The 23,798-nt window shown below is 33.3% G+C and overlaps 11 protein-coding genes and 3 pseudogenes across 14 annotated transcripts, besides 3 other annotated features; 4 read left to right on the top strand and 10 right to left on the bottom strand.

Moving 5' to 3' along the window:
- Positions 1-18,896: part of a mobile genetic element that runs on past the window's edge.
- Positions 1,504-2,129, top strand: TVAGG3_0820690 (annotated as a pseudogene). The gene has a single exon. A coding segment is annotated over exon 1 (626 nt).
- TVAGG3_0820680 (uncharacterized protein) lies at positions 6,178-6,420 on the bottom strand (the record flags this gene model as incomplete). Its single annotated transcript, XM_051248013.1, has 1 exon — positions 6,178-6,420. One exon carries the CDS (start codon positions 6,418-6,420, stop codon positions 6,178-6,180), a length of 243 nt encoding a protein of 80 aa, XP_051083488.1.
- Positions 6,469-6,798, bottom strand: TVAGG3_0820670 (kinase C-related family; the record flags this gene model as incomplete). The annotated part of the gene is made up of 1 exon (XM_051248012.1): positions 6,469-6,798. A coding segment is annotated over one exon (330 nt), but the record flags the coding sequence as incomplete, so codon positions are not given.
- On the bottom strand, positions 6,958-7,317 carry TVAGG3_0820660 (uncharacterized protein; the record flags this gene model as incomplete). Its single annotated transcript, XM_051248011.1, has 1 exon — positions 6,958-7,317. The coding sequence occupies one exon, from the start codon at positions 7,315-7,317 to the stop codon at positions 6,958-6,960; it is 360 nt and encodes a 119-aa protein (XP_051083486.1).
- Positions 8,559-8,993, bottom strand: TVAGG3_0820650 (uncharacterized protein; the record flags this gene model as incomplete). Its single annotated transcript, XM_051248010.1, has 1 exon — positions 8,559-8,993. One exon carries the CDS (start codon positions 8,991-8,993, stop codon positions 8,559-8,561), a length of 435 nt encoding a protein of 144 aa, XP_051083485.1.
- Positions 9,165-9,299, top strand: TVAGG3_0820640 (uncharacterized protein; the record flags this gene model as incomplete). Its single annotated transcript, XM_051248009.1, has 1 exon — positions 9,165-9,299. A coding segment is annotated over one exon (135 nt), but the record flags the coding sequence as incomplete, so codon positions are not given.
- TVAGG3_0820630 (uncharacterized protein) lies at positions 9,324-10,181 on the top strand (the record flags this gene model as incomplete). The annotated part of the gene is made up of 1 exon (XM_001580375.2): positions 9,324-10,181. The coding sequence occupies one exon, from the start codon at positions 9,324-9,326 to the stop codon at positions 10,179-10,181; it is 858 nt and encodes a 285-aa protein (XP_001580425.2).
- TVAGG3_0820620 (organellar and viral DNA polymerase type B) lies at positions 10,324-10,884 on the bottom strand (the record flags this gene model as incomplete). Its single annotated transcript, XM_051248008.1, has 1 exon — positions 10,324-10,884. One exon carries the CDS (start codon positions 10,882-10,884, stop codon positions 10,324-10,326), a length of 561 nt encoding a protein of 186 aa, XP_051083483.1.
- TVAGG3_0820610 lies at positions 11,361-12,194 on the bottom strand (annotated as a pseudogene). Its single transcript has one exon. A coding segment is annotated over exon 1 (834 nt).
- On the bottom strand, positions 13,960-14,172 carry TVAGG3_0820600 (organellar and viral DNA polymerase type B; the record flags this gene model as incomplete). Its single annotated transcript, XM_051248007.1, has 1 exon — positions 13,960-14,172. A coding segment is annotated over one exon (213 nt), but the record flags the coding sequence as incomplete, so codon positions are not given.
- TVAGG3_0820590 (uncharacterized protein) lies at positions 14,262-14,735 on the top strand (the record flags this gene model as incomplete). The annotated part of the gene is made up of 1 exon (XM_051248006.1): positions 14,262-14,735. One exon carries the CDS (start codon positions 14,262-14,264, stop codon positions 14,733-14,735), a length of 474 nt encoding a protein of 157 aa, XP_051083481.1.
- On the bottom strand, positions 15,148-15,787 carry TVAGG3_0820580 (annotated as a pseudogene). Its single transcript has one exon. A coding segment is annotated over exon 1 (640 nt).
- On the bottom strand, positions 16,829-17,371 carry TVAGG3_0820570 (uncharacterized protein; the record flags this gene model as incomplete). The annotated part of the gene is made up of 1 exon (XM_051248005.1): positions 16,829-17,371. The coding sequence occupies one exon, from the start codon at positions 17,369-17,371 to the stop codon at positions 16,829-16,831; it is 543 nt and encodes a 180-aa protein (XP_051083480.1).
- A 276-nt stretch (positions 18,897-19,172) lies between the features above and the next one.
- Positions 19,173-21,348: a mobile genetic element.
- On the bottom strand, positions 19,605-21,074 carry TVAGG3_0820550 (MULE transposase domain-containing protein; the record flags this gene model as incomplete). Its single annotated transcript, XM_001320755.1, has 1 exon — positions 19,605-21,074. The coding sequence occupies one exon, from the start codon at positions 21,072-21,074 to the stop codon at positions 19,605-19,607; it is 1,470 nt and encodes a 489-aa protein (XP_001320790.1).
- An 8-nt stretch (positions 21,349-21,356) lies between the features above and the next one.
- Positions 21,357-22,213: a mobile genetic element.
- Positions 22,214-23,798: the final 1,585 nt, after the last annotated feature.

The following is a 23,798-nucleotide window of genomic DNA, read 5'->3' as shown; positions in this document are numbered from 1 at the left end:
TTTTTTATTTTCGTGATTTTTTTGAAACTTACATAAGCGATGAAATACTTTTTTTAAGTAATCGTTTATTATATATAAATATATCTTAATAAATTTAATTCCTTAAGGTAGAGCGTGTTCAAATTTAAAATCTCATACAATATTTTCTTAATGGCGTATTTTTCTGAGGTCGCCCAAATAAAGGCGAATTCAAAATTGAGAACTCCAAGGCGTATGGCGAGTATTCAAAAAGTACGCCACTTACAAAATATTGAATGTGGATTATCAATTTTTTGGTGTGTTCAATTTCAAAATTTTGATATTTATGTTTATTTTATTCAGTATAATGCTAAGAATTAAAATATAAAATTCATAGAATTTTTTCTTTGAAAATATTTTACATTTTTATTAGACCACTCCTAGACTAGTCATCAGGTTATCCTCAGATCATCCTCAGACTACTCCTTATCAGATTACTCATCATCCTCAGACTACTCCTTAGACTCCTCCTCATCAGACTACTCCTCAGATCTTCCTCATAAGACTCCTCCTCAGATCTTCCTCCTGAGACTACTCTTCAGACTACTCCTTAGAGTCCTCCTCATCAGACTAGTCCTGAGACTAGTCCTCAGACTACTCCTGAAACTACTCCTCAGATTATCCTCAAACTACTCCTCAGTCTAATCCTCAGACTACTCCTCAGACTACTCCTTAAACTCCTCAGATTATCCTCAAACTCCTCAGATTATCCTCAAACTCCTCAGACTACTCCTCAAACTCCTCAGATTATCCTCAGACAACTCCTGAAACTACTCCTCAAACTCCTCCTCAGATTATCCTCAGACTCCTCCTCAGATTATCCTCAAACTCCTCCTCAGACTACTCCTCAAACTCCTCAGATTATCCTCAAACTCCTCAGACTACTCCTCAAACTCCTCAAATTATCCTCAGACAACTCCTGAAACTACTCCTCAGACAACTCCTCAGATTATCCTCAAACTCCTCAGACTACTCCTCAAACTCCTCAAACTCCTCAGACTACTCCTCAAACTCCTCAAACTCCTCAGACTACTCCTCAAACTACTCCTCGGTCTAATCCTCAGACTCCTCCTCAGATTATCCTCAGATTATCACTTTACATATATATATCGATAACTAAATAATTACTTATTATACCTTCTATATTTTTTTAATTTTAAAATAATATTAATATATCTTTCTACGTTTAATGATGAAAAGAGAAAGAGGAGTAAAAAGAGGAAAGAGAAAAGAAAGAGAGAGAGAGAAAAAAAAGAGAAAGAAAAAAAGGACGGCGATAATTTTGTATTGTTTTGTTATTCGGCCGAATGGCGGCTACTTCGTACCCGCCATTCGGCCCCAAAAATGGCGTATTATTCTATTTTTAAACGGTCATGTCGTAAAACCGTCGCATCCCTAGTTTAGCTCTGTCAGCTTCATACGCATATGCAGCTATACTCATATTTTAATGAGAATAAAATATTGTTCTATTTGCAAAGTACAGACCCGAACGAATACGGGACAGTAAAACTACAAACAAACTTAGGTCTACAGAATGAGGCACTTGCATTCAGAATGGTTGACTTTAACACTATTGCTTCATTCGTTATAACTGACGAAACAGATTTCATGGAGCTTGAAATAGATGGAAAGAAGCACGAAATAAGATTTCACAATAATGTAGAATATAAGATGGAAACATTAGCTGGAGTGTTAAATGCTCTCATAAATACTACAATAAACAAGGATAACGAAGAAAACTTAATGAATGTTAAACTTATTGCAGGAGTTTTGAAGTTCAATTATGCGAAGGAGTTTAAGATAACACGAATGAGTCATAGAGTTCAATTGCTTCTGGAGCATACCATATGACATTTCCTTTGAAAAGTGTTGACAAAACGATTGAGATGAAATCTGTTCCATACGTATGTTATGGCAATTGTTTGTACATTGAGTCTAAAATAGCTAATGTCACAGGCATTTCAGGATTAATAGTAAAGGTTCAGTAGAATATAAGTCTTTCTGTTATGAAGTAAATTCAATGTTCATTCCAAACGTTCCTGCATAGCAACTCATTTAGGTAAATGGGTTCGCATAAGCCCTCACAATTTGAAAGACATGCAATTCAGACTAGTTGACTTTCAAGGCGAGCCTGTAGTACTGAAGGCACCAGTGCGAATGACTGTTGAAGTTGACTTTTTAGAAAATATTAAATGCAACAGCTTACAAAGAACTCAGAGCTAAAAAATAAAGTATGAATGTTATGTATTAGGTCATGAACTTTGGTTGTTGCTGTTTGATGAAACAAATGAGTTAATTATGTCAGTCAAGAGAACAGAAAAATATTGTGTTAGTGAAAACTGCACCAAGTCAATAAGATTAGGTTTGCATTATGAAGATGAGTTCAATAGTGTTGAAGAAGTTTTGGACAGATATTACAAATTGCTAACTTGAAATTTTTTTTGACTGACTGACTGTTTTAATTTACTAAAACATATTTAAGACATAATTTATAGTAAGTAGATAGTTTTGTATACTCGTTCGAATATCTATACTTAAACTCAACTCCTGGAGTACCTGGTATTTCAATGATGCGGATGTTACCTATTTTCATGAATAGTGGAGTTTGACCACAGCATTCGATTTCAGGGTCGAGATAGTCAATGACACATTGCTTTCCTGTTATTCGTGATATAACATTCTCAAGGTCCTCTTTTGTAAGAATTATTTGGTTTCTTACTTATAAGATTTGTCAAAAGCTTCTTATCGTCTTTGAGTAAAATTGTTGGTATAACTGAAGAAGGTAATGGTCTACGTTATCTGAAGGATTTGTTTGAACATTTGTGTAAGGATTGTCGTTGACTTCTCTTGAAAGAACTTGGTCCAGTGGTGGATACTCTAACTTAACATTGATGTAGCGTTAGCGTTTGAAGCTGAGTTTAAATTCACCGACTTAAGTTCTGGTTCTTTTTCTTTCAAACACTCTGAACTATAGTTCTTTATGACAATATTGTTTCGTGTTCGTGAGTCAACATTTGATGTTGGTTCAATTGGAACATTAACGGCACCAGCTAAGATGGACTTACTTCTCATTTCATATAGAATTAAAAACCTTTTATATGTATGAAATGAACAATATACTCGACAAGGGTTTGAATGTAAAGCTAACGAATGAAAATATTGTTGAATTCACTGAGACAGGTGCTGTGTATAAAGATGTAGAACTACTGAACAAAAGAGCTAAGGGAAGAAGCAGAAACATGAACAAAGGGTGGAAGCCTAGAAAAATTTATGTCAATGATGGCTCAGGAGGTTCAAACATAAAGTATGCAGAAAGTTATAGAGTTTATGCTCTCAAGGAGAGAAGCCTTCATTTAAGAACAGCTATTCTAACACATATCCTCAAAAGCTAACGGATGGAGAAGTGGATGATATGAATGACAGCAAAATATTAACAGAAATGGCGACAGAGATGCATGGAATTTGTTTACCATCAGTCAATTGAAGGTTAAGCTTTAAAACAATGTTGGTCGTTCCCATGGAATATTTTTGACTTTAATGGTATTAGTCATGATATGAATCTCAAGGTATGAACGAGGAGAGATGAGAGACTTATATGCTTCCCAAATTTCTTCAAAAGGTAATGTTTATACCTGACTGTTTCCAAATGAGTTCAATGTCATAGCGTGAGAAACCTTGAAAGATAACGAAGTCAGTTATGAGACGTTTTATGTTTAAAGCTAAAAACCTCCATGTTTGCATAAGTATTGCTACAGTTAAGTGGTAATGTCTGACTTTAGTAATGATGTTTAGCTAATGGTGAGTCTGGTTTTGACACTAAACCTTTTCCGGCGAAGTCGTCACAAACGAGCAGAGTGTTTGAAGGATACTTTTGAAGGGGTATTTTGAAAGTTTTGACAGAATGTAGTTTGTAAGTCGTTTCATATCGTAAACTCCTGAGTACTGACGTAAGTGGTGTTTGTCAATAATTCTTTCCATCTCTTCTGAAGTCTTTTGCATTCCTGACTGTATGAACTCTACGATGGCATAATATTTTCTCTTACGTCGAATGTAACGTTGAAGAAATTCAATGAGTTCGCTATCTGGAACTTTAACGACAGATGCTTGAACTTTACTCATGAATGTTTTCGCTGTTGAGTCCATAGAGTCTGAAGTTGCTGATATAATGATTTGGTCATAGTAAGAGTCGTTTCCTAAACGCTCTGTTATGAGTATATGACGAATGAGGTTAAATGTCTTACCTGAGCCCATCTTTCCACAATAGAAATACACGCCATTTGAACAGAATTCATAATCTTTGCTGAAAGGAAGAATAAGAGAAGAGTTAAGTTTGTCTGTAGTTTCATTCATGTCTTCATCTACGTCATGTATTAAATGCTTCATTTTATCTCCATTAAAAATGCAAGTCAGAAATATTCAGAACATAGCACCGAGTCTAACTGACAAGAGTATAAAGATATACTATGAACACGTTATGATGAAACCTACCAAAATTCAAGAAAGTCAGTATACTTATGAATATCCAAGACACTGGGTAGAGTATGTAGGAGGTGAGAAAGCTATTGAAATAAGACAAGTTAGAAGTATTCCAGCAGGAAGAACAATATTATTGAAGAACTTTAATGTTTTGAGATATAATGATGAAACAAAGAAGCAAGATAGTTTCCCTGTTGCTGTGTATGTGAACCTAGACACAGGAGATGACATGAAAGTTTTTAACACAAAACTTCAAACAGTAGTGAGAGAACAACTGACTGCGGAAGGACATCCATTACCTTCAGAAGTTAGCATAGCATATAAATTTTGAAACAAATGCAATAGATTTTAAAGTCGTCTCTGCAAAGAAGTCAGGTTTTACATTTAATGAAGCAGATGTATATTCGAATGAAAAACTTCAAAGCTATTGCATGGTTAGATAATGACGATTGCTTTAAGAAAATCTTTAAATTCAGTGACTCAAAGATGTCAATAGATGACCTTCGTGGAATGTTACCATCGACGTTTACAGTTGAAGGTTCAGCAGGATTGCTTACAAGTTTTTCAATTGGTGGTATTTGTCTCGTGAGAACATTGTTATAAAATCCAGTATAAGTGAATTTGCTGAAGAATCTATATTATGTCTTTCAAACTACATGTATTCGCCACCGAAGCATTATAGTATAACAAACTTTGTCAGTAAGTTTAACATAAGACTTGTTTGAACCTTCTTCAATGAAAGATGTTGTGCTACCTAAAGATGGAAAGGATGGACTCATTATTGAGATGATTTTAATAGCATATTAAATGAGTTTGTTCTTGAAAGTCATTCATGATGAAATAACTGTTGTAGAAGATGTTAGCAATTGTTCAGACATTTTGAAGCGAATAGAGGAGATAAGAAAGAAGTTAGATAGACCGCAAAGCGGTGAGGGCGAAGCCCGTGAGAATGTTTATGTTTCATTGACTTTCTCCAGTAACGAGAACTTTTATGAGATAATATTGAAGAGAGATGATTTTAATATGGTGTAAGTTAGTATACAAGTCTTGGGTATGGTGGCACTGCGTTCCACCTTACCCAATACTTGTGAATTTGACACTTTACAAAACCGTTAACGTATATTTTACAACATGAACGCAAAAACTAACTTAACCTTAAATATTTACAAAGCCGCCAACAATTTCACCTCACTATCGTTCTCACTAACAACTTCACTAATGTTCTCATAAATTTTCCTCAATATCTTCATCATCAGTGTTAACCCTATTGTAGTCATACTTGAAGCCATAAACTTTCTCTAACTTCTTAACGTACAATTTACATAACTTACCTTCGTCATCGTATGGTTTAATGATATAACTATTTCTATCTTTATAAACAGTCAATGAAAAGTCAACTGGTCTCGGATGTATTTGAAAGAACATGTTATGCTCAGGAAGGAAGAATAAATGTTTAAATGTATGTTTGTTATATGTTTTGATTTGTATGAGTTGCTTTTGTTCTGTCATTACATCCAAATAAAATAAAAATAATTTTAAAAAATAAAATAAAAAATAAATGATATCACCACCCTCACACGTATGAAAACATAGCACAAAAATAAATTTAGGTGAAGTGGTGAGATCTAACCCGATTTCTAACCCGATTTCTAACCTCATTTCTACCCTGTTGAATTCATTGCTTTATTCCTCACTGTCGTCTGCTTTCTCCAACTCTTCTAACTTCTTCTTAAGTTCAGCAATGTTGTCCTCATGAAGTTTAATCTTTCTCAAAATTCCTTCTTTATCTAATGGTTGCTTTATCTTTCTAAACTGAACTCTACCATCCTTCATAGTATGAATGTAAAAACCTTCTGGAATAATTCCTGATTTAATGTATTCTACCAAAAACTTTTGTTTCATTGCTTCAGTGACTTTAGTCGTCATTTCAATCAAATAAAAATTTTAATATTAAATAAAAATAACGTTATTTTTTCAGTAAGGAAACGCAGGAGTTTTACGATTTATTTGAGGAGTAGGTTCTGGTTTAAATGTTGGAGTCGGTTTTGGAGTTGACTTTTGAACAGGAGTTTGTAATTCCATAGGTTCAGGAGTCATTGAAGGTGTTGTTTGTGAAGGCGTTGGTTTTGGCGATGGTGTCGGAGTTTGTTTAACTTCAGCTACTTCAGTATTATTTACAACATTTGCTTTATTTCTTTTCAACATCATTACTGCTCCTGCTGTAGCTAGCAAACCTAGTGGGAGACCATATTTTATATAAGGACTTGACCAAATGCTATTTTTGACAGGAGCTGGTGGAACACCTAACCTTGGTGAGACTGCTCTTTGCCATTGTGCAGCTCGTAAGAAATATTCAATAGGTGCTCCATAATCGTTTGGTAAAGTTTGTTTCATAGATGGTGAAGGTTCACGAGAGCTTGATGAAGAACTCATTTATAAGCTTTAAAAATAAACGTTCATCCTTTATTCCTCACTGTCGTCCGTAGCTAAGTTATAGTCATCTAATCTTATTATGGGGATGCCATTAGCACGCACCTGAATGGCAAAGCAACAATCCCTCATAAATCCAATAAGTGGCTTTGGTACGTTTTCAGTTGCTAGTTCAATAGGTCCTTTAACAGACAATTTGTATGTTATTGGAGCAGTAGATGTTTGACCTTGCTGGAAGCAAAAGTCCACTTCTGTTGGAAAACCACATAAGAAATGTGTGTTGTCATAGCTATCCCATTTATGTTCCACACTACCATCATCCACCAATGACCTCATAACATCTTCATTAAATCCAATCATATCATTGTTTGTATTGCAAGCGTTCGCAACCATTTCATAAAATACAGGTCCATATGATTTTTCAGGTTCTGCAGGCATATTTCCATAAGCTCCCATGGAAAGCTGAAGATATTTAAACTTAGGGTTCTCAAAATTAACATAATAGTTGTCTTTCTTTCTAAATAGTGCCCAAATACTTTTAACATTAATAGGCGTATAAGCTGCTGTAAATGTTGCACTTGAACTATCTGTATTCTTTGAGAATGAACCGTCCATAGGAATCCAATCCATAACTTTAACAGGAAAACATAAAGCCTCGTTTGTATAATGTTCTACAAGTTCTGTATAAATGTTAGGGTCTAAAGAGAATGACTTTGGATGAATGAAACATTCATTAAAATCCATCTTTGTTCGAAATAGTTGCTGGTTACAGTTGTAATAGTAACTGTTCCACTAGCTTCTACTGCCTTCGTTATCATAGTGAATGGTTCATTCCATGGAACAAATTTATTTGTCGGTGGATTTGAATCTGAAGCAAATGCAACTTTAAGAGTTGGATTGAAAGCAATGATATCATTTACAGATATAGATGTGCATTGTAAGGCGTCGCTACTGAACTTTACTTTAAGCTGAATGTTTCCTGCAAAAGCTGGAATAAATCGAATAGCTTCTAATGGAAGGAATCTTCTAACAGGAATTCTTAAACGAAGCTTAAAATCAAATGATTTTCCTGCTGTAATTGGACCACTAACAATTTGTCCTGTTCTGCATGTTCCCGAATGACTCCATACATCTTCATGTCGAGTCTTTGAGAAAACATCTACTTTCTTTATTTGTTCGGTAGTTTGTGAGTTTGAAGTTATATATGCTTCTTCTCTTGCGTTGTCTTGAGAATATACGATACGACCATTTGCAAGGATTTGATATCCAGCAACTGCATAGAAAGCGTCATCGAAACCAATCCAAAATCCTGGTGGGTTTGTTTTATTGGAACCTGAACCAATTTCTTTATCTACAATAAATTGACCTTCCATTTTATACGTAATGAATGTATTGTAAAGGTCCAACATATTTTCACCAGGAGGTGAGAGATTGAATGTTACCCATGTGTTATCTTTAGCAGTTCCAGGTTGTGATGGAATCTTTGCGTCAGAATATTTTCTATTAGTGTCACCAATTTGAACTGCATTGTCTATGATATCGAAATATGAGCGAATCTGATGAATATGCTCTGCTGGAGTAAATTCGTTTAGCTGTTCGTTCTGCATGTATTTACTTCAGATAAAAATATCTATTTACTTCATTATTCTCACTCTTCTTCTTGGCATTCGTGGTGGAAGTTGTTTCTTGACATTTTCAATGAACTGTACATTCTCTTTTGTCTCAACTTCTTTCACTGGCGGGTCAGGGTTCTTTGACTCGGTTTGTTTTTCAATGAAATTCACGAACTTTGCAATAAGCTCTTGGTTCGTTATTGAAAGTACATCTGGCTTCTTTTCTTCTGGTTCTTTTGGTGGCTCAGTTTGAACAGAAGGTTTTATATGGGCTTCGTGGACTTCACCCTTGCCATGCACCTTAATGTTGTCGCTTTCTGCATTCGCTAATGGAACCTTTCTTTTTCTTACATATATTTTACCATCTTTACTCTGACTTACGTAATAGAAAGGATGTTGTATTCCTCTGGCGTCATTTAATATAATAGACTCTCGTTCTGATTTTGACAAGCTCATTTTACATCGGTTAAAGTTTTAATTTTGTTTTTTATCTGCAGTCAAATGACTCAGACAAGTCCTACGGACAAGACCCAAGGGGTCATAGATGTTGAAGCATTGAAGAAAGAAATTCGCGAGCAAATTTTATCCGAACTGAAGGAACAAAAACAAGAACAAAAGCCAGAGAGACCAAAGAGAAAACTTAGTGAAAAACAACTAGCTGCATTAGCTGCTGGAAGACAGAAGAACCCACGTTTGCTCGCGAAGAAAGCTAGAGAAGAAGCTGAAGCAAAAGCTAAAGAAGCTGAAGTGAAGAAAGAGTAAATGGTTTATTTTTATTGGAACTAAATGTATAGACAAATACCTTTATCTGTTGCGTTCAGTAGTGAAAACCCTGACGTCAAAATAAAGGGGAACAGAGTAACGTTTAAGTTTCCAACAGACTGGATTGTGAACATAAATGAAGAGAAGTACATTGGCATAACATCTATGTATATAACACGTGCATTTAGGAAAGTTGACTTTATACTTCAAGTCGAGATAGAAAATGACGAACAGTCTTTAAGCGCCCAAAACATTCACATATACAAATACTTTAAAGACGATACAACATTGTTGCAATGTATGATTTCATTTAATGAAATGTTCGAGAAAAAGTTTAACATTGAAGTACAAACTTTACAGCCTTTACGTGAGTTTCTTGCACAACTGAAAGAAGAAGGTAGTCAGCCACAACTTATAGACTTTCATTATGAATTTAATGAAAATGAAGATGGAACTCATGACTGTCAGTTTGTTGTATTCTCACCATTCAATGAAGTAGCTAAAGAGAAAGAAAATCCATTACGTATAAGATTTCAAATCTCTGAACCAAGTGATGATTTCAAGAATGTTTTCAATTATGATGCAATGCTTCCGAGGAAAAATGAATTTTCAAAGATTGTAACACCTGGCATTTGGGATAGAAAGCAAGCTATATTATATTCAAACTTAAGTAAGGGAGTTGAAAATGAGTTCATTGGTCATACAAGAACTACACCACTTCCTAACCCTAAATACTATAAATTAACTGGCTTCAATCGTGAGTTTTGGATAGACATGTTCTCCACTCATGACCATAACTGCCCAGTGTTCTTACCTCCAGACCATAAGGACTGTCTCTACATTGAAGCACAACTCTTAAACTCTACCATCGCAGTATTGTAAATGACCACATGGGCTTCGCCCTTGCCGCTAGCGGCTTATTTTTATCATGAATGACCTCATTGCTGACAAAAATAAATGACCTCATTCATGACCTCATTGCTGACCTCATTCATGACCTCATTGCTGACAAAAATAAATGACCTCAGAACTTCAACTTACGAATAAAGCTTGTTTTAGTCGTTATTGAGAAGTTAAACTTTTCAGCAAAGCAAGGACTAGAAGACTTACATAAGTCAAATCCAATCTCTTGACCGTCATAAAGTGCTTTATAAAGTTTCATGACACTGAACTCAGAGTCTTTGTCAAATTTTCCTTGCGGAACCATTAAACCTTTATCTTCATTGTAATAGCATTGTATAGCTTCAGGAAACATTTCATTAGCGGTTAAAGCAATAACATCTTGCTTCACGCCTTTCATTCTGCAGTGAAATGCAACTTCATTTAAATCGTTAGTGAGTAAGTCTATGTAAGTCTTCTTTCCACAAAATATTGACTTGTATGCTAAACTTTGTTTTCCAGGTGTTATTTCTGCGAAGTCACTATGAAACTGACCAAGGTTTTTACCAATAAGTTCTCTACCGTATCTCTTCTTAAATTCATGAGCTAAACGTGGTATGTCTTCATTGTAAATGTGCATCGAATCTGTATCCTGATAAAATGCTTTTAATCCTAAGTCTTCAATCGTGCAAAACACTTCATTCATAATACGTTTTGACATAGACAGAATGTTAACACCAAGTGGACAGAAGTTAAAGTGTCTGCAAATGCTTTTCGTTAGCTTGAAAATAGTTTTATCTGAACCATCCAAACCTTCGAACTTCACTATATGGTTGTAGTTTCTGATGGCATATCTTATAGCATCTTTGTCATCTACTATGGTTATTTTTGACTCAATAGGAGATAGAATAGTTTTGCCATAAATACTGTTCAGAATGAGCTTTATATTTTCTTGCAAAGGATTTCCTTCTTTCTTATACTTTAACCTTAACTCAAACAACTTCTTTACTTCATCTCTTATTCTAATATCTCTGTTTCCATCGTAGTAATATCCTTGCAACACTTCACATTTGACACCTTGATATTTTATAAGGTCTTGTAATGTTATATGGTCAACATACATTAAACAGCAAGTGTTTGAACTTCTGGGAACGTTAAGTTCTGGATTTAGTTCAGGGTCACAAACTATTAAAGGAAAGTGTCTATGTATTCCAATCTCTGTTATCTTAATGAGAACAAAGAAGCCAGACATAAACTTTTCACCAATGGGTTCCTTTTGGTCGTCATCGAATAAATGTCTCATGAGATACTCTGTGCTTAACATCTCATCCTTCAATACTTTTGGAATTCCTTCTAAAGTATAAAGTCTTGCTATAGCTGATGGATATAATGAAACAGCGTCGAAGTCAGCAATGAGTTTCTTTTTGCTCTTTTGTTTAATGTTATCTGACAACATACATCTTCCACCTTGAATGCATCTGAAATAAATTCTCTTGGTTTATTTGAGAGGTCATAAAGATTTCCATTCGGGAAGTACACTCTGTTCTCAAACAATTTGTTAGCAATAGAACAAATACTAACGTAGTCATAAACGTTTAAATCAAACTCTTTCAATAAGTCATTGCGGAACTTTACAAAACCTTCTCTTAAAATTCTTACATCTTGTTTGCAGTAAAACGTGCTATATTTTTCTAAGTCGAAGTGGTTTTCATCTATTCTGCAACCTTTGATGGAATCTATGTTCTTCATGAACGTTTCAATATCTTTTACAAACTTACATGCTTCAGAAATGACACCAGTTCTGTTGTCATTTGCTAACAAAACACTGCTGTAGTAGTTGTATGGAAATACTTCTTTCGGTCCTGTTTGTAAGTTAAACATAGCAGGAAATAGTTTAAGCTTCTTATTTATAACACTGTAAGAGTCTTTTATAATAATTGCCCTTCCTTTATATAAACCAGTTATTTGCATTGTTCGTGAACCTTTAATGATGGGAGTTCCTTTCACTTCTGTCATGTGTCTTAAGATGAAGTTTATATCATAGCTGAGGTTATGGAAATATATTAAACTCTTGTCAGGAAGTCGCTCCAAAAATTCTGTTGCACAGTTTTGACCCCATAATGCTTTCACTCACTGAACATCTTCACTGTCATAACAGATGTTAAAAGCTTTATGAAAGCCATCGGTACTACACTCAAAGTCAGCAAAGAAAACATGCTCAGGAATGAACTTGCACTTATTTTTATTTACTTCTTTTGACTCTGCTTTCTTCTTCAGTTGTACACAATACTTTGGAGCATATGTCAAATCTTTAAATGGTGCAAGGTTCTGTTTATATAAGTCAGTCGTATATGTGAAAAGTTCTCCATAAGAAATAGGTTCGAAATATTTGCACTCCCACAATGTTTTCATAACATCCCATAGCGGTGTAGTTTATCCATGCGAACAATGTATTTATCATCTCTCATTGTATATATTTATCTGTTTTTCAATGTTCATTTCCACCACACTCCTTCAAGATTTCTATATAGTTGCGAATGAAATATGTTGTCATTGGTAATCTTTCGTTTAGCATGTAGTGGTCTTCAACAAGAAGTAAGTCAATAGTTCGAACAGTTTTACATTCTTTTGGTATGTATCTCTTTATTTCATTATGTCTTGAGTCATTGAAATAACCAATGGTAACATTGAATGCTATACCTGTTGAATCGGAAATTTCTTGTACTTTACTTTGAGGAAAGTCTCTAACACGAATGACTTCTCTCATGTGGTCAATAGTTTCTTCATTTACTCCAGCCTGAATGCAAGCATAAACGAAACAATTGTCCTCTGTCATAAGTGTTGCAGTTCTTTTGTTCAGTTCATTGAAGATTTGGTAGCGTTCAAGATTTATAGGTAATGTGCAACGATACTTCCAGAACTGACCGCTTCTCTTCTTATAAAACTTCTTTTCACCAAGGATTTCATTCCAGAAGTCATCTATATCTTGTTTATCTCCTGTTTGTTTAAGTCTGTTCAATAATCTTTTCTGTCTTTCTGTCAGTGTGCTTTCATCTCTATATTGTCTCTTTTTTGGTTTGCCTTTCTTTACATCTGACATCGTTAAGCCTTCATATTCAGTTAAATCATACATCTTTATTTCAGTAAGATTCTTTATGTTTGTCAAGAAGAAGTCATAGTGCATTTCAACAATACCTGCAGCATTTGCTTCTATCTCTGATATAAAGTTCTCCTTCAAGAGCTGATGTAGTAATGTTCCAATATTATTGAGGTTTAACGTAGAACATTCATACTTTCCACCAAGTTTATAACATACCATCCATCTTTGTTGGGAGTTTATTTTAATCTTCTCTAAGAGTCTCATGAAAACCTTACCGAAATGTTTGTGTAAGTAGTCTCTGTTTGGTTCATCTAAAGCTTCGATGTTAAAGTCAATGAGTCTATTGCCTGACTTCACATTTCTCTTCCTATTCTCTTCATCTTTTTTTAACCATCTCTCACCTTCTTTTGGTTTGTCGTCAATGGAACGAATGACATCGTTAGCTTTGCGAACTTGTTCTATAGCGCTCTTAAACATCTCTCTTCTCTGTTGTTTCAGTGTGTCGTCTCTCTTTCGTGTTTCACCAACGTTTGCATTTGTTATGTCAAACATCTCTTGACGAACATCATGCGAAAGAGCTTTACGAGTATGACCAACGTTTGCATTTGTTATGTCAAACATTTCTCTTCTTACTTCATGAGGTACTGAACGTCTATGATATAAGTCAATAGCAACATCATTTAAAGGAAATGCTCTTGCATGGACTTCGTCCTCGCCGCGTTGCGGCTTTATGAACTCATGAATTCTATCATAACTTATTGCACCATTATAGTCATTGAGGATGTCAGCGAGTGCTTTTTTGTTTGTTGCGTAATGCTTTGCTACTTCTATGTTAGCTTCTGTAAGAAGTTGTTTTATTTCCGAGTGTTCTAACTTAGACAACTTCCGATACATCTTTAGTAGGAAATAAAAAAATATTTTTGAAAAAATTAGATTAGATTTTTTAAAGTTATTTTTCAAAATAATTTAATATTTTTATTTTAATGAAACACATGCAAGATTGCAAGTTCTTTTCATACAATGCTCTCGCTACTGCCATCAAGAATGAGTTCAATGGTGCTTCAAACGTTAATGTTATCTTTAACAAGAAGTTTGTGAAAGAATCTAAGTTTGGTCAGTATGTCAGACCATTAGCTATCGTCATTGACCGCAAACGTTATACTTCACAAGAGTTAGCAGTAGTTTTGAAACAAAAGAGTTTCTTCGTGAATGTCAAAGATACTCATTATACTGTTATAAAGAACTCTAATATTGACTTCTTCAGTATTGCTTTAAATCTTTCCGAACAGAAAGAATATAAGAAGGGTGAAACAAATGTGAAATATTATCCTTCATCTCTGAAGACAATAACGAACAAAGATGTTATACAGAAATTCTTACCAAAGGTTGAAGAAGCTTCAATTGACATTGACGAAGGAAGTGAAATGGTTGAAGAAATTGACCCTGAAGTTATTTAAGCAAAAATATATTTTTGAATAACTGAAAGTGTCACCACGTCACCATGTGCTACCAGGTTAATTAACTTCTTTTAAAAATGATGACAACATGACATTTTGACAACAGTCCAGGAAATAAATTTTATCGTTAATGTTTACGTTAATGTTTTTCATTAAATTTTGACAAAGTGCAAATCTTCACTTCGTCAAAAAAAGTTAATGTTTTTCATTGAAATCGGTAAGTTTTCATTCTTCCTCTTTGAAGTTGTCGAAATATTCTGTTATCTTTTCTTTCAGTAATGTTAAGTCTTCTTTAAATGTAAGTATTGTGCAACCTTTGATGTCATAGTGTGTTTGAGGAAGAGTATTTTTGACAATTTCCTTTATTTGCTCATTCGGTGTCATTGAAATCGGTAAGTTTTCACGATAGAACCAGTTTCTGTCAGATTTATATATCTTAGCTAAGTCATAAAAGCTCTTGTTGTTTCTTCTCACTAAATGCAACATAACCATATCTCTATCTTCTTCTTTCTCAACTCTTCAGCGTAAATCATATACTTATAGCTTTTTTCCTTTCCTTTTGGTACTGAACGTGGTATTCTTTTCTGTATGCTTTTGTCTTTGGATTCAATGACTTCATCTTTTGCTTGAAGTTTCTTTTCCATCTCTCCACGTTCTGCTTTATATAGTTCATCTAACATCATGAAAATATAACAAGCATAACGAGGTGAAGCCCACATTGCTACAGCATTTACTAAAAGTCTATGAACATAATAACCTTTCAAACCAGGAGCCAAATTCTTGCGATTTTCGTACGGAATCTCTTCCCTCGGTTTTCCGAGGGAAGCAATCATATGAGGAAATTCTTCTAAAAGTTCTTTTGCCTGTTGGTTTTCAAACCAATGATATGCTTGCTTTGTAGAAAGAAGAGCATTCAAAATACTTTGCATTTGGTACATGTTATCTTTGACTGAACGAATAAGACGTAACTGTTTGTTATACTGTATGTACTCGTATTCTTCATTTATGGCTTCATGAACGATAGCAATTGTTGTGTTCTCTGATGTTGACATTACTGTCTTTACATACAAAATAAAAAAATAAATAAAAATAAAACTAACTTTATTTTTTCTGAGATAAACACTATTTCTTCACAACATTAAATTTTATCCTGTATGAAATGACTTTAAAAAGATTATTGACTGACTTCGAATACTATCTCATTGACGCACTGACAGACCCTCAAAACTGTGTTGAAAGTTCTTTAAGCTTTAAGATTGAAGGTACGACGCATTTTGTCTTCACTTACGTATTGAAAGAATATGACCGTTATCATAACGAAGTGAATCAAACACTAATAAAATTTGTAGATAAAAAATTGGTTAACAATGAATATTTTAAACGTGAAGACCCAAACACTGCTGGAGATGATGAAGAATACAGACAAGTTATTGAAAAAAATAACGCAAGATTAGATGCAATAGAAAAGAAGTTTAATGAATGTCTTACAAACACGTATGAATATCTTATGCGGTGGGAAGCTAGATGGAAATAAATTTACGTCAAATATGCAATTTATAAAATCTTATGTCGACAGGCTACGTAGCACAGTGGTCTAAGGTGGTGTTATGGAGGGGTCAGGGTCTGTGGTTCGAACCGCGACAGCGCCGTATTTTCTTATTTTCTTTGTTTGTCTTGTTTGTCGTGAATAAAAAGTGTCATAAAAGTGCTCTATCTTCCACGTGAATAAATAAAAATTTACTTTATTTCTTCTTTATTTCTTTGTTCCCGTGGAAGAAGGGTTTTGCTGTTTTTCTCAGCCGAAATCAATGATTTTTTCATTTTTGGAATCCTTAGCGAATGGGGAATCTTTTCTCTCGTGGAAGCTTTGACCAAAAATATATTTCATTTTCAGCATTATTTTTTTGCATTTTGACACGAAGTGAAGATTTGCACTTCGTCAAAATGTGATGTCATGTTGTCATCATTTTTCAGAGATGTTAATTAACCGAGTGACACCTTCAGTTCTTCAAAATAATTAATTATTGAATAACCTAAAAACATTAACGTAAACATATATTTTTGGTCGTTTATGATAAAAATAAATGGTTCATTTACTCACAATATTTTTGTACAAAACGACCCCAAACTTTTAACTTCTTTTCTGCAGCTTCTAATGCTATCTTAGCGAGTTCATATTCTCTAAATTCTCTCTTTAAATCTTCTTGTTCCCATTGGTCTAGTTCGTATGAAGAATCTCTATAACCATAACATATCTCACGTTCATGTTCTAATTGTTTTTCACACGTTTTTCTAACTTCTTCTTCAAACAAATGTTTAGCATTCTCTACTGTATCTTCGAGTTCTTCTTCATCTAATTTCTCATGAACTTTCTTGTCTATGGAGTCCATAATTTTTCCAACTGCTATGCAATATTTTGGAGAAGTCCACATTGCTATATAGTTTATAAGTCTTGGGTCTACATACGTTCCTCTAACCTGTTTGATTTCATCAGGAATTCCTGCATGAATTTTGTATAAAAACCAACCGCCGGAATTCAGACGGTTGCTATATTCTTCACAAAATGCCTTATAATACTCTTCCCAGGACTTATTTTCCAACAACTTTCTAAAGTCTTTCCTAAACTGTTGACACATATTTGTTGCATTAATGTAACCATCCTTGTCTCTACGTAAGACTTCAATACCGTTATAAGTGCCTTTTGTGAATGTTTTGCCATTAGATTTGTTAGTGAATGTTTTTGCTTCGACTGACATTACTGTCTTTACATACAAAATAAAAAAATAAATAAAAATAAAACTAACTTTATTTTTCTATCTTAAGGAAATTCATGAAAATTCGTGAGGGTGAAAAAAGAGGTGAAAAAACGGGTGAGATCTCACCTCTTCACCTAAAATATATTTTTGGTGTAAATTTATGACAAAAATAAATGGTACCATTAATGATATCATAAATAAAGCATCCAATTTGGTTGCGACTGAGTCAGAAAATGCTTTAGGAAAGGACGATGAGTTTGCAAAACACGTAAAAGACTTTAATGACCAGATGAAAGGTGAAACAATACATTTAAATAGAGTCAATGAAACTAAAGAAAATGTTTCTTCTCCACAACTTCCACCAGCAGTTCTTCCGTATGGTCCCTATGGAATGTATGGAAACCCTTACGAAAGACCATTTGACCCATTGACTGGTGGAAGTAATTGGTATCATTATGGACGAAGAAGAAAGACAGTCAAGTTGGAGACGGACGTAAAGAAAGCAACTAAAAAGAAACCAAGGAAGAGAGTTATAAAGCAATGAATTCAACAGGGTGAAAAACCGGGTGAAAAAAGAGGTGAGATTTCACCACTTCACCTAAATTTATTTTTGTGCTATGTTTTCATACGCGTGAAGGTAGTGATATCATTTATTTTTAAGTTTATTTTTTTATTTTATTTTTATTTTATTTTTATATAAATGACAGAACAAAAATAAAGCATATCTACTCAACAGGAATGAGACCCTTACTGACTATGTATTTGTTTAATGCTTGATGAAAACAATGGTACATATTATCGTATGGGTATACACAGCGTCTGTTTCCATCGTCGTCGTATATGTAGAGCTCAAATCCAGTCCAACCTTCTTTTGTACAATATGTAGCTTTATTTAAGTATGCATTTATGTAGATAAGGCAATTTTCTTCATCGCTCCAGAAATAATTTTTGTTCTTTGTTGAAATAGTTTTCGTTCCTCTGCGACCATAAGGAATGTATGCAATGAACTTTGCGTCATAAGGGATTGTAATATATTCAGGGTTTCTTTCATCGTCAATGGGTCTGTCTTTGTTAAAATGCATGTTTCTCAGTTTTACTTGAGTTTTGAATAGTTCACGGAAACGTTCTGGGAAAGAGTCATAGTAAATGTAGTCGGACATGTCTTTGTAATGAAATAAAAAAATTTAAAAAAAATAAAAATAAGGTTATTTTTATTTAGTGAGGATGGTAGTGAATTCGTTAGTGAAGTCGTTTATGTGTCAGATGGTTTTGTAAATATTTAAGGTTAAGTTGGTGTTATGGTTGTGTTGTAAAATATACGTTACCAGTTTCGTAAAGTGTCAAAACCGCTAAGTGGTGTACGGAGGCGCGCAGTGCCACAGTGCACGACTTAGGGATACTAACTAATAAGGAGGTTCAATTGTTTAATAAAACAGATAACCGATTTTATTTTTTACAGGACTGTATTTTATTTGAATTGTTATTGTATTACATGATATAAAATAAATATTCTCATCAAATTTTTCATTCAAAATTTTTCGTTAGATAAGTGAAAATTATGCACCTACATCTTAGTTCTAGTTTCAAACGAAATTGTTTTGTTATTTGAACGTTATTTATCAAGTTCTTGCTTCAAAAAGACTCAAAAGCTGGGTTTAAAATTAAGTGATGAAGAGTAAATGAGATTGGGACAAAGTTGCAATTCGGCACTTTTTGTAAAAAATGGGGTCATACTCATAATGAATAGAGACTTATAGCCAAGTCTTGATATCATGCAGGGAGAATATACATAGATAAGCAATTATATTTTATAGTAGTAGTATTCAGAAATTCTTACAATTTACAATACAATTTTCAAAAATGGATAAAGACTTATAGCCAAGTCTTGATATCATGCAGGGAGACTCTCTACAAATACAAAAATTGATTATCATAAGGAAATACAAATTTATCAATTTTCATGTGAAAATTACATAAATTTGTTCTCCAATAAATAGCAATAATACTTTGAATGTTATATTAAGTAATATAGCTTCGGGTAAATAAGCTTACACTTCAAAAATATACTGTTTATTCATTAATTTTAAAAAAAGTCCAAATTATCTAATCTTGCTTACTCTTCCTTTAAACTTCTTTGTGCCAAATTTAATATTGCCTTCAAAGATGGAATAAGGACATTAGGTTCAATCCTTCGGCTTTCGACAATTTCCAAAATGTGTTGAATTAATTTCAAACATTCATCGTGTTTTGAAGCTCTTTGCTCAACAATCTGATTACCTGCCCTTGTAAGAATTCTTACTGCTCTTTCTTCATTCAAAACATTAGCGACTTGAACCTTAATAATCGCATTTGGAATCACAACAGTGATGAGAGTTATGACGATGTCATCAATGCGCTCATTTTTCTTACCCAAGAAAAATGTTTGCTTTAATTGATGAAAGTGTGATTCCGCAATGTTATTCGTGGAATCACCTTCTCCACGATATAACATCATCCAATGTTCTTTGGTTCTTCTCCATTGTTTATCGAAATACTTCAAAGCGCGCGGTTCTTCTTCTTCTAACATTGTTGTCCAGAACTCATATGTTTCATCAGACTCTTCAGCCAGCTTTTCTGCATTCGTTGCATCTGCACGTAATGTCAAAAAGTCCATTGCTAAATAGAAGTTCTCAAAATTCTGTGGATTGTCAAAATAGCTTCCAACTTTTGCACATGCGCGTAAAACATGCACAGCGCACCAACTGAGCTGCGCAAGAGGAAATCCGTCCTCAATTGTGCGAGCAATGTTTAGCGCACAGTCAGCGCTCCAATGCTGTGGGTCCAGGTGCGCAAACTCACAGAATTTCACCAAACATTCTTGAATTTTTTCAGATGTCTGAAGGTTCACTAAAAAATAGCAAAAGGGGAAAATTGTGTTTTGACTTGTTTTCATTGTTACTGCAAACAATTGGATCTTTCCTTTAATTAAAGAATGAGTGGAATTGACGTGGAGAGGGTTATCAATGCTATGCACCAATTCTTTTGCAGCAAAAGGTGCATATATGATTGTAAACTCGGAAAAATCTCCATTGTAATCAAATTGAACGAGATCATCTGGGCACTCTTCCTGTAAATTATTCAAAAATGCTTCCAAAGAAGTGTAAGGATCGTTTGATAATCTTTGTGCAATAATCTCATCAAGGCGATAAAATTTGTGCTTTAAAGCATCAGTAGACTGCGCGAAAAGTTTCATCGTTTCTTTGTTATTCGTATCAATTCCGAACTTATCAAAAAATGCTTTTTGAGCAAGAAATTGCTTTCCACCGTTTTTAATATAAAGTTCGATCCATTTTTGATAAAATTTACTCGCGTAATGTGAACCCATTTCAACTCCTATATGATGGCAATGTTCTTCATTAACTTTGCTTATAGTAAACACTCCATTTTGTTCTTCAACCCTAAATTTTGCCTTGCATAGGGGATACGAACATGAATAAGTGACATATTGCTTTGGAGATCCCGTTCTTCTTCTGTATGGGACACCGCCCGTGACTTCCTGTTTAATACCAAAAGCAATAAGCTCCTCTAAGTCCACCGAAATCATAAAAATGAAGTGATTTTGAAAAGAGTTAACAAAATTCAAATCACATCAAAAACAAAAACACATAAAAAATATTTTATTATACTCATTCGAAATTAAAAATAATAAAATTTATATATATTACTTTCATTAAATCAAGGTTAAAAATCTCACCGGAAAAATAACCTCAGTGTGATAAATTTATCACCGGAAAAATTTACAATAAGGTTAATACCGAAAATATCGAAAAATGAACATTTAAGGTTAATTTAAGAGTATGCAGTTTTGTCACCTACTCTATATTAAGGGTGCACACGAGGGGATCATGTAAACTTCAGAATTTAGAACCTTATTTTTAGGCATTATCTTGGCTACCTATTTAGGCTCGAAAAGCAAAAAAATATCAAAAAATACAACTTGACTCCATTATGACCCTTTCATGGAGGTAGTTTTTATCCGCTAGTATTTTCCCTTTGAATCTCTTTACAATTCGAAATCAAATTCAAAACTCAGTAGAAGAAAGGAAGAATCGACTTACTACGGTTGTAATACGAATAAATACATATATTTAATTATTTTTATTTACATAATAATTGTTTGAAGCTCATATTCCAACAAATTTTTAAATAAAAACATTAAAATGTTGAAAATGTTCATATATTTTAATAGGGTTTTGGCACTTTATTGAGGAATTACTACATACATAGTCGAACTGAACTTGATATTTTGAAATTTAAATTATTTATCAAAATTAAAATTTAACTTGAAATTTATAATTATTTAGTCATATTTTGCATAATTCTAAGTAGATTTTGTAAAAAATCAAGAAAGAAGAATTTTAACGTGCTTTATTTTTTCTTTTTTATAATAATACATATTATTATATAATTAACATATTCATAATGTTTCAACCTTTCAAAAATATAATCCTCCTCCTCTCAAATAAACGTACATACGGGTGGCCTCTTTTTTCAAAAAAATAAAATTTGAAATTTTGGGCTCAAATATTAGAGATTTTTTCAACCTTCAACGATATATGTTGTCTATATCAGACCTCCTTTCTTTTTGATACTTAACATTGTTCCTAAATCTTAGCCGTTAAGGCTGTTCTGAAAATATTTTTTTTTCGAAAAAATTCGAAAAAAAATTCTTAAAATTCAAAATAGGGTTGTACAAACTGGCACGCCTGCTGGCACACCTTTTTTGGCCAGCTGGCACGATTTTTTTAAAAAACACATTAAAAAAGTCACTTTTTGCCCCATCTAATGAGATTTTTTTTACAATTTTTTTCCCCTTATTTTTCAATTTAGATATGATTTTAAGCTCTCCAAATTGAAGTTTACCTGATGTTTCTTAGTTTTTATGATAATAAAATGTTGCAAAGTTGAGTTTGGATTCAATAAATTTAAGAAAATTTTATTTTACAATGAAATTATAAGAAAGGATGTTTTTATGCTATGTCAAAGAGAATACATTTGTAGATCCCGACTTTTGACATGGTTGAAAATTCCAAAAAAAATTCAAAATTTAAAAAAAAATTAAAAAATATCAATTTCATGTTAAAAAATGATTTTTGATTTTTTTTTGGAAAAATAGAATGTCATATTTTTATGTTTTATTGCTATTTTTTTCGAAATCAATAAAATATTTGTTAATTTGGCTGAGATTATAAATAAAATCTTTCTAAATCTTGCAATTGATTGCTAAAATCTGTTTTATGTATTAATTGGCATTGAGATTCGTTATAAAAGAATGCGAATTATTTTGTATGAGTAAACGTATTTTGTAAAATTTCAAATTCTCTTCTCTCATTACTTACCTTAGATCTCTCGGCTTTTAGCTCTCAGATTTCGCTCATAGAACTCAGGTTTTAGTTATGTACTCATAGATGTATCATTACTGCCCGCAGATCTCTCATTACTACCTTACTAACCAGATCTTAACTCTCATTACTACCTTACTAACCAGATCTTAACTCTCATTACTACCTTACTAACCAGATCTTAACTCTCATTACTACCTTACTAACCAGATCTTAACTCTCATTACTACCTTACTAACCAGATCTTAACTCTCATTACTACCTTACTAACCAGATCTTAACTCTCATTACTACCTTACTAACCAGATCTTAACTCTCATTACTACCTTACTAACCAGATCTTAACTCTCATTACTACCTTACTAACCAGATCTTAACTCTCATTACTACCTTACTAACCAGATCTTAACTCTCATTACTACCTTACTAACCAGATCTTAACTCTCATTACTACCTTACTAACCAGATCTTAACTCTCATTACTACCTTACTCATCAGATATCTAATTATTTACATATGATTTCTCACATCTCACTCAAGTCTCATTACTTACCCTATCTTTTTAACCTTTTCTGATAATTACTGAAATAACTAAATCCTTTTTTAGTTTAATTCTGATATTAAATTTTTAAAATCTCTTTAATTTTTTGAACTACGCCTTTAATTTGTAATTGCCGATTTCACAGATTTGAACCATTTAATAAAATAACATTATTCAACTTAATCATATCAAACATGGTAGTTTGATTTTCAGATCTACATTTTAAAAACCTCTTTATTATCTTGAGTTATACTTTTATTATATAATACCTGAGTTCATAACTGAAAACTCTTAATTAGAGTACAATATTCAACTTAATCATAACAAGATTTGTTGAATTTCAAATTTGATTTATATCTTCCATCACTTAAAACTCTCACAGCTT

Source organism: Trichomonas vaginalis, chromosome VI (assembly GCF_026262505.1).
Source record: "Trichomonas vaginalis G3 chromosome VI, whole genome shotgun sequence".
NCBI lineage: Eukaryota > Parabasalia > Trichomonadida > Trichomonadidae > Trichomonas > Trichomonas vaginalis.
Note: the sequence above shows the minus strand (reverse complement) of the source record. Positions and strands in the feature narration are given on the sequence as shown.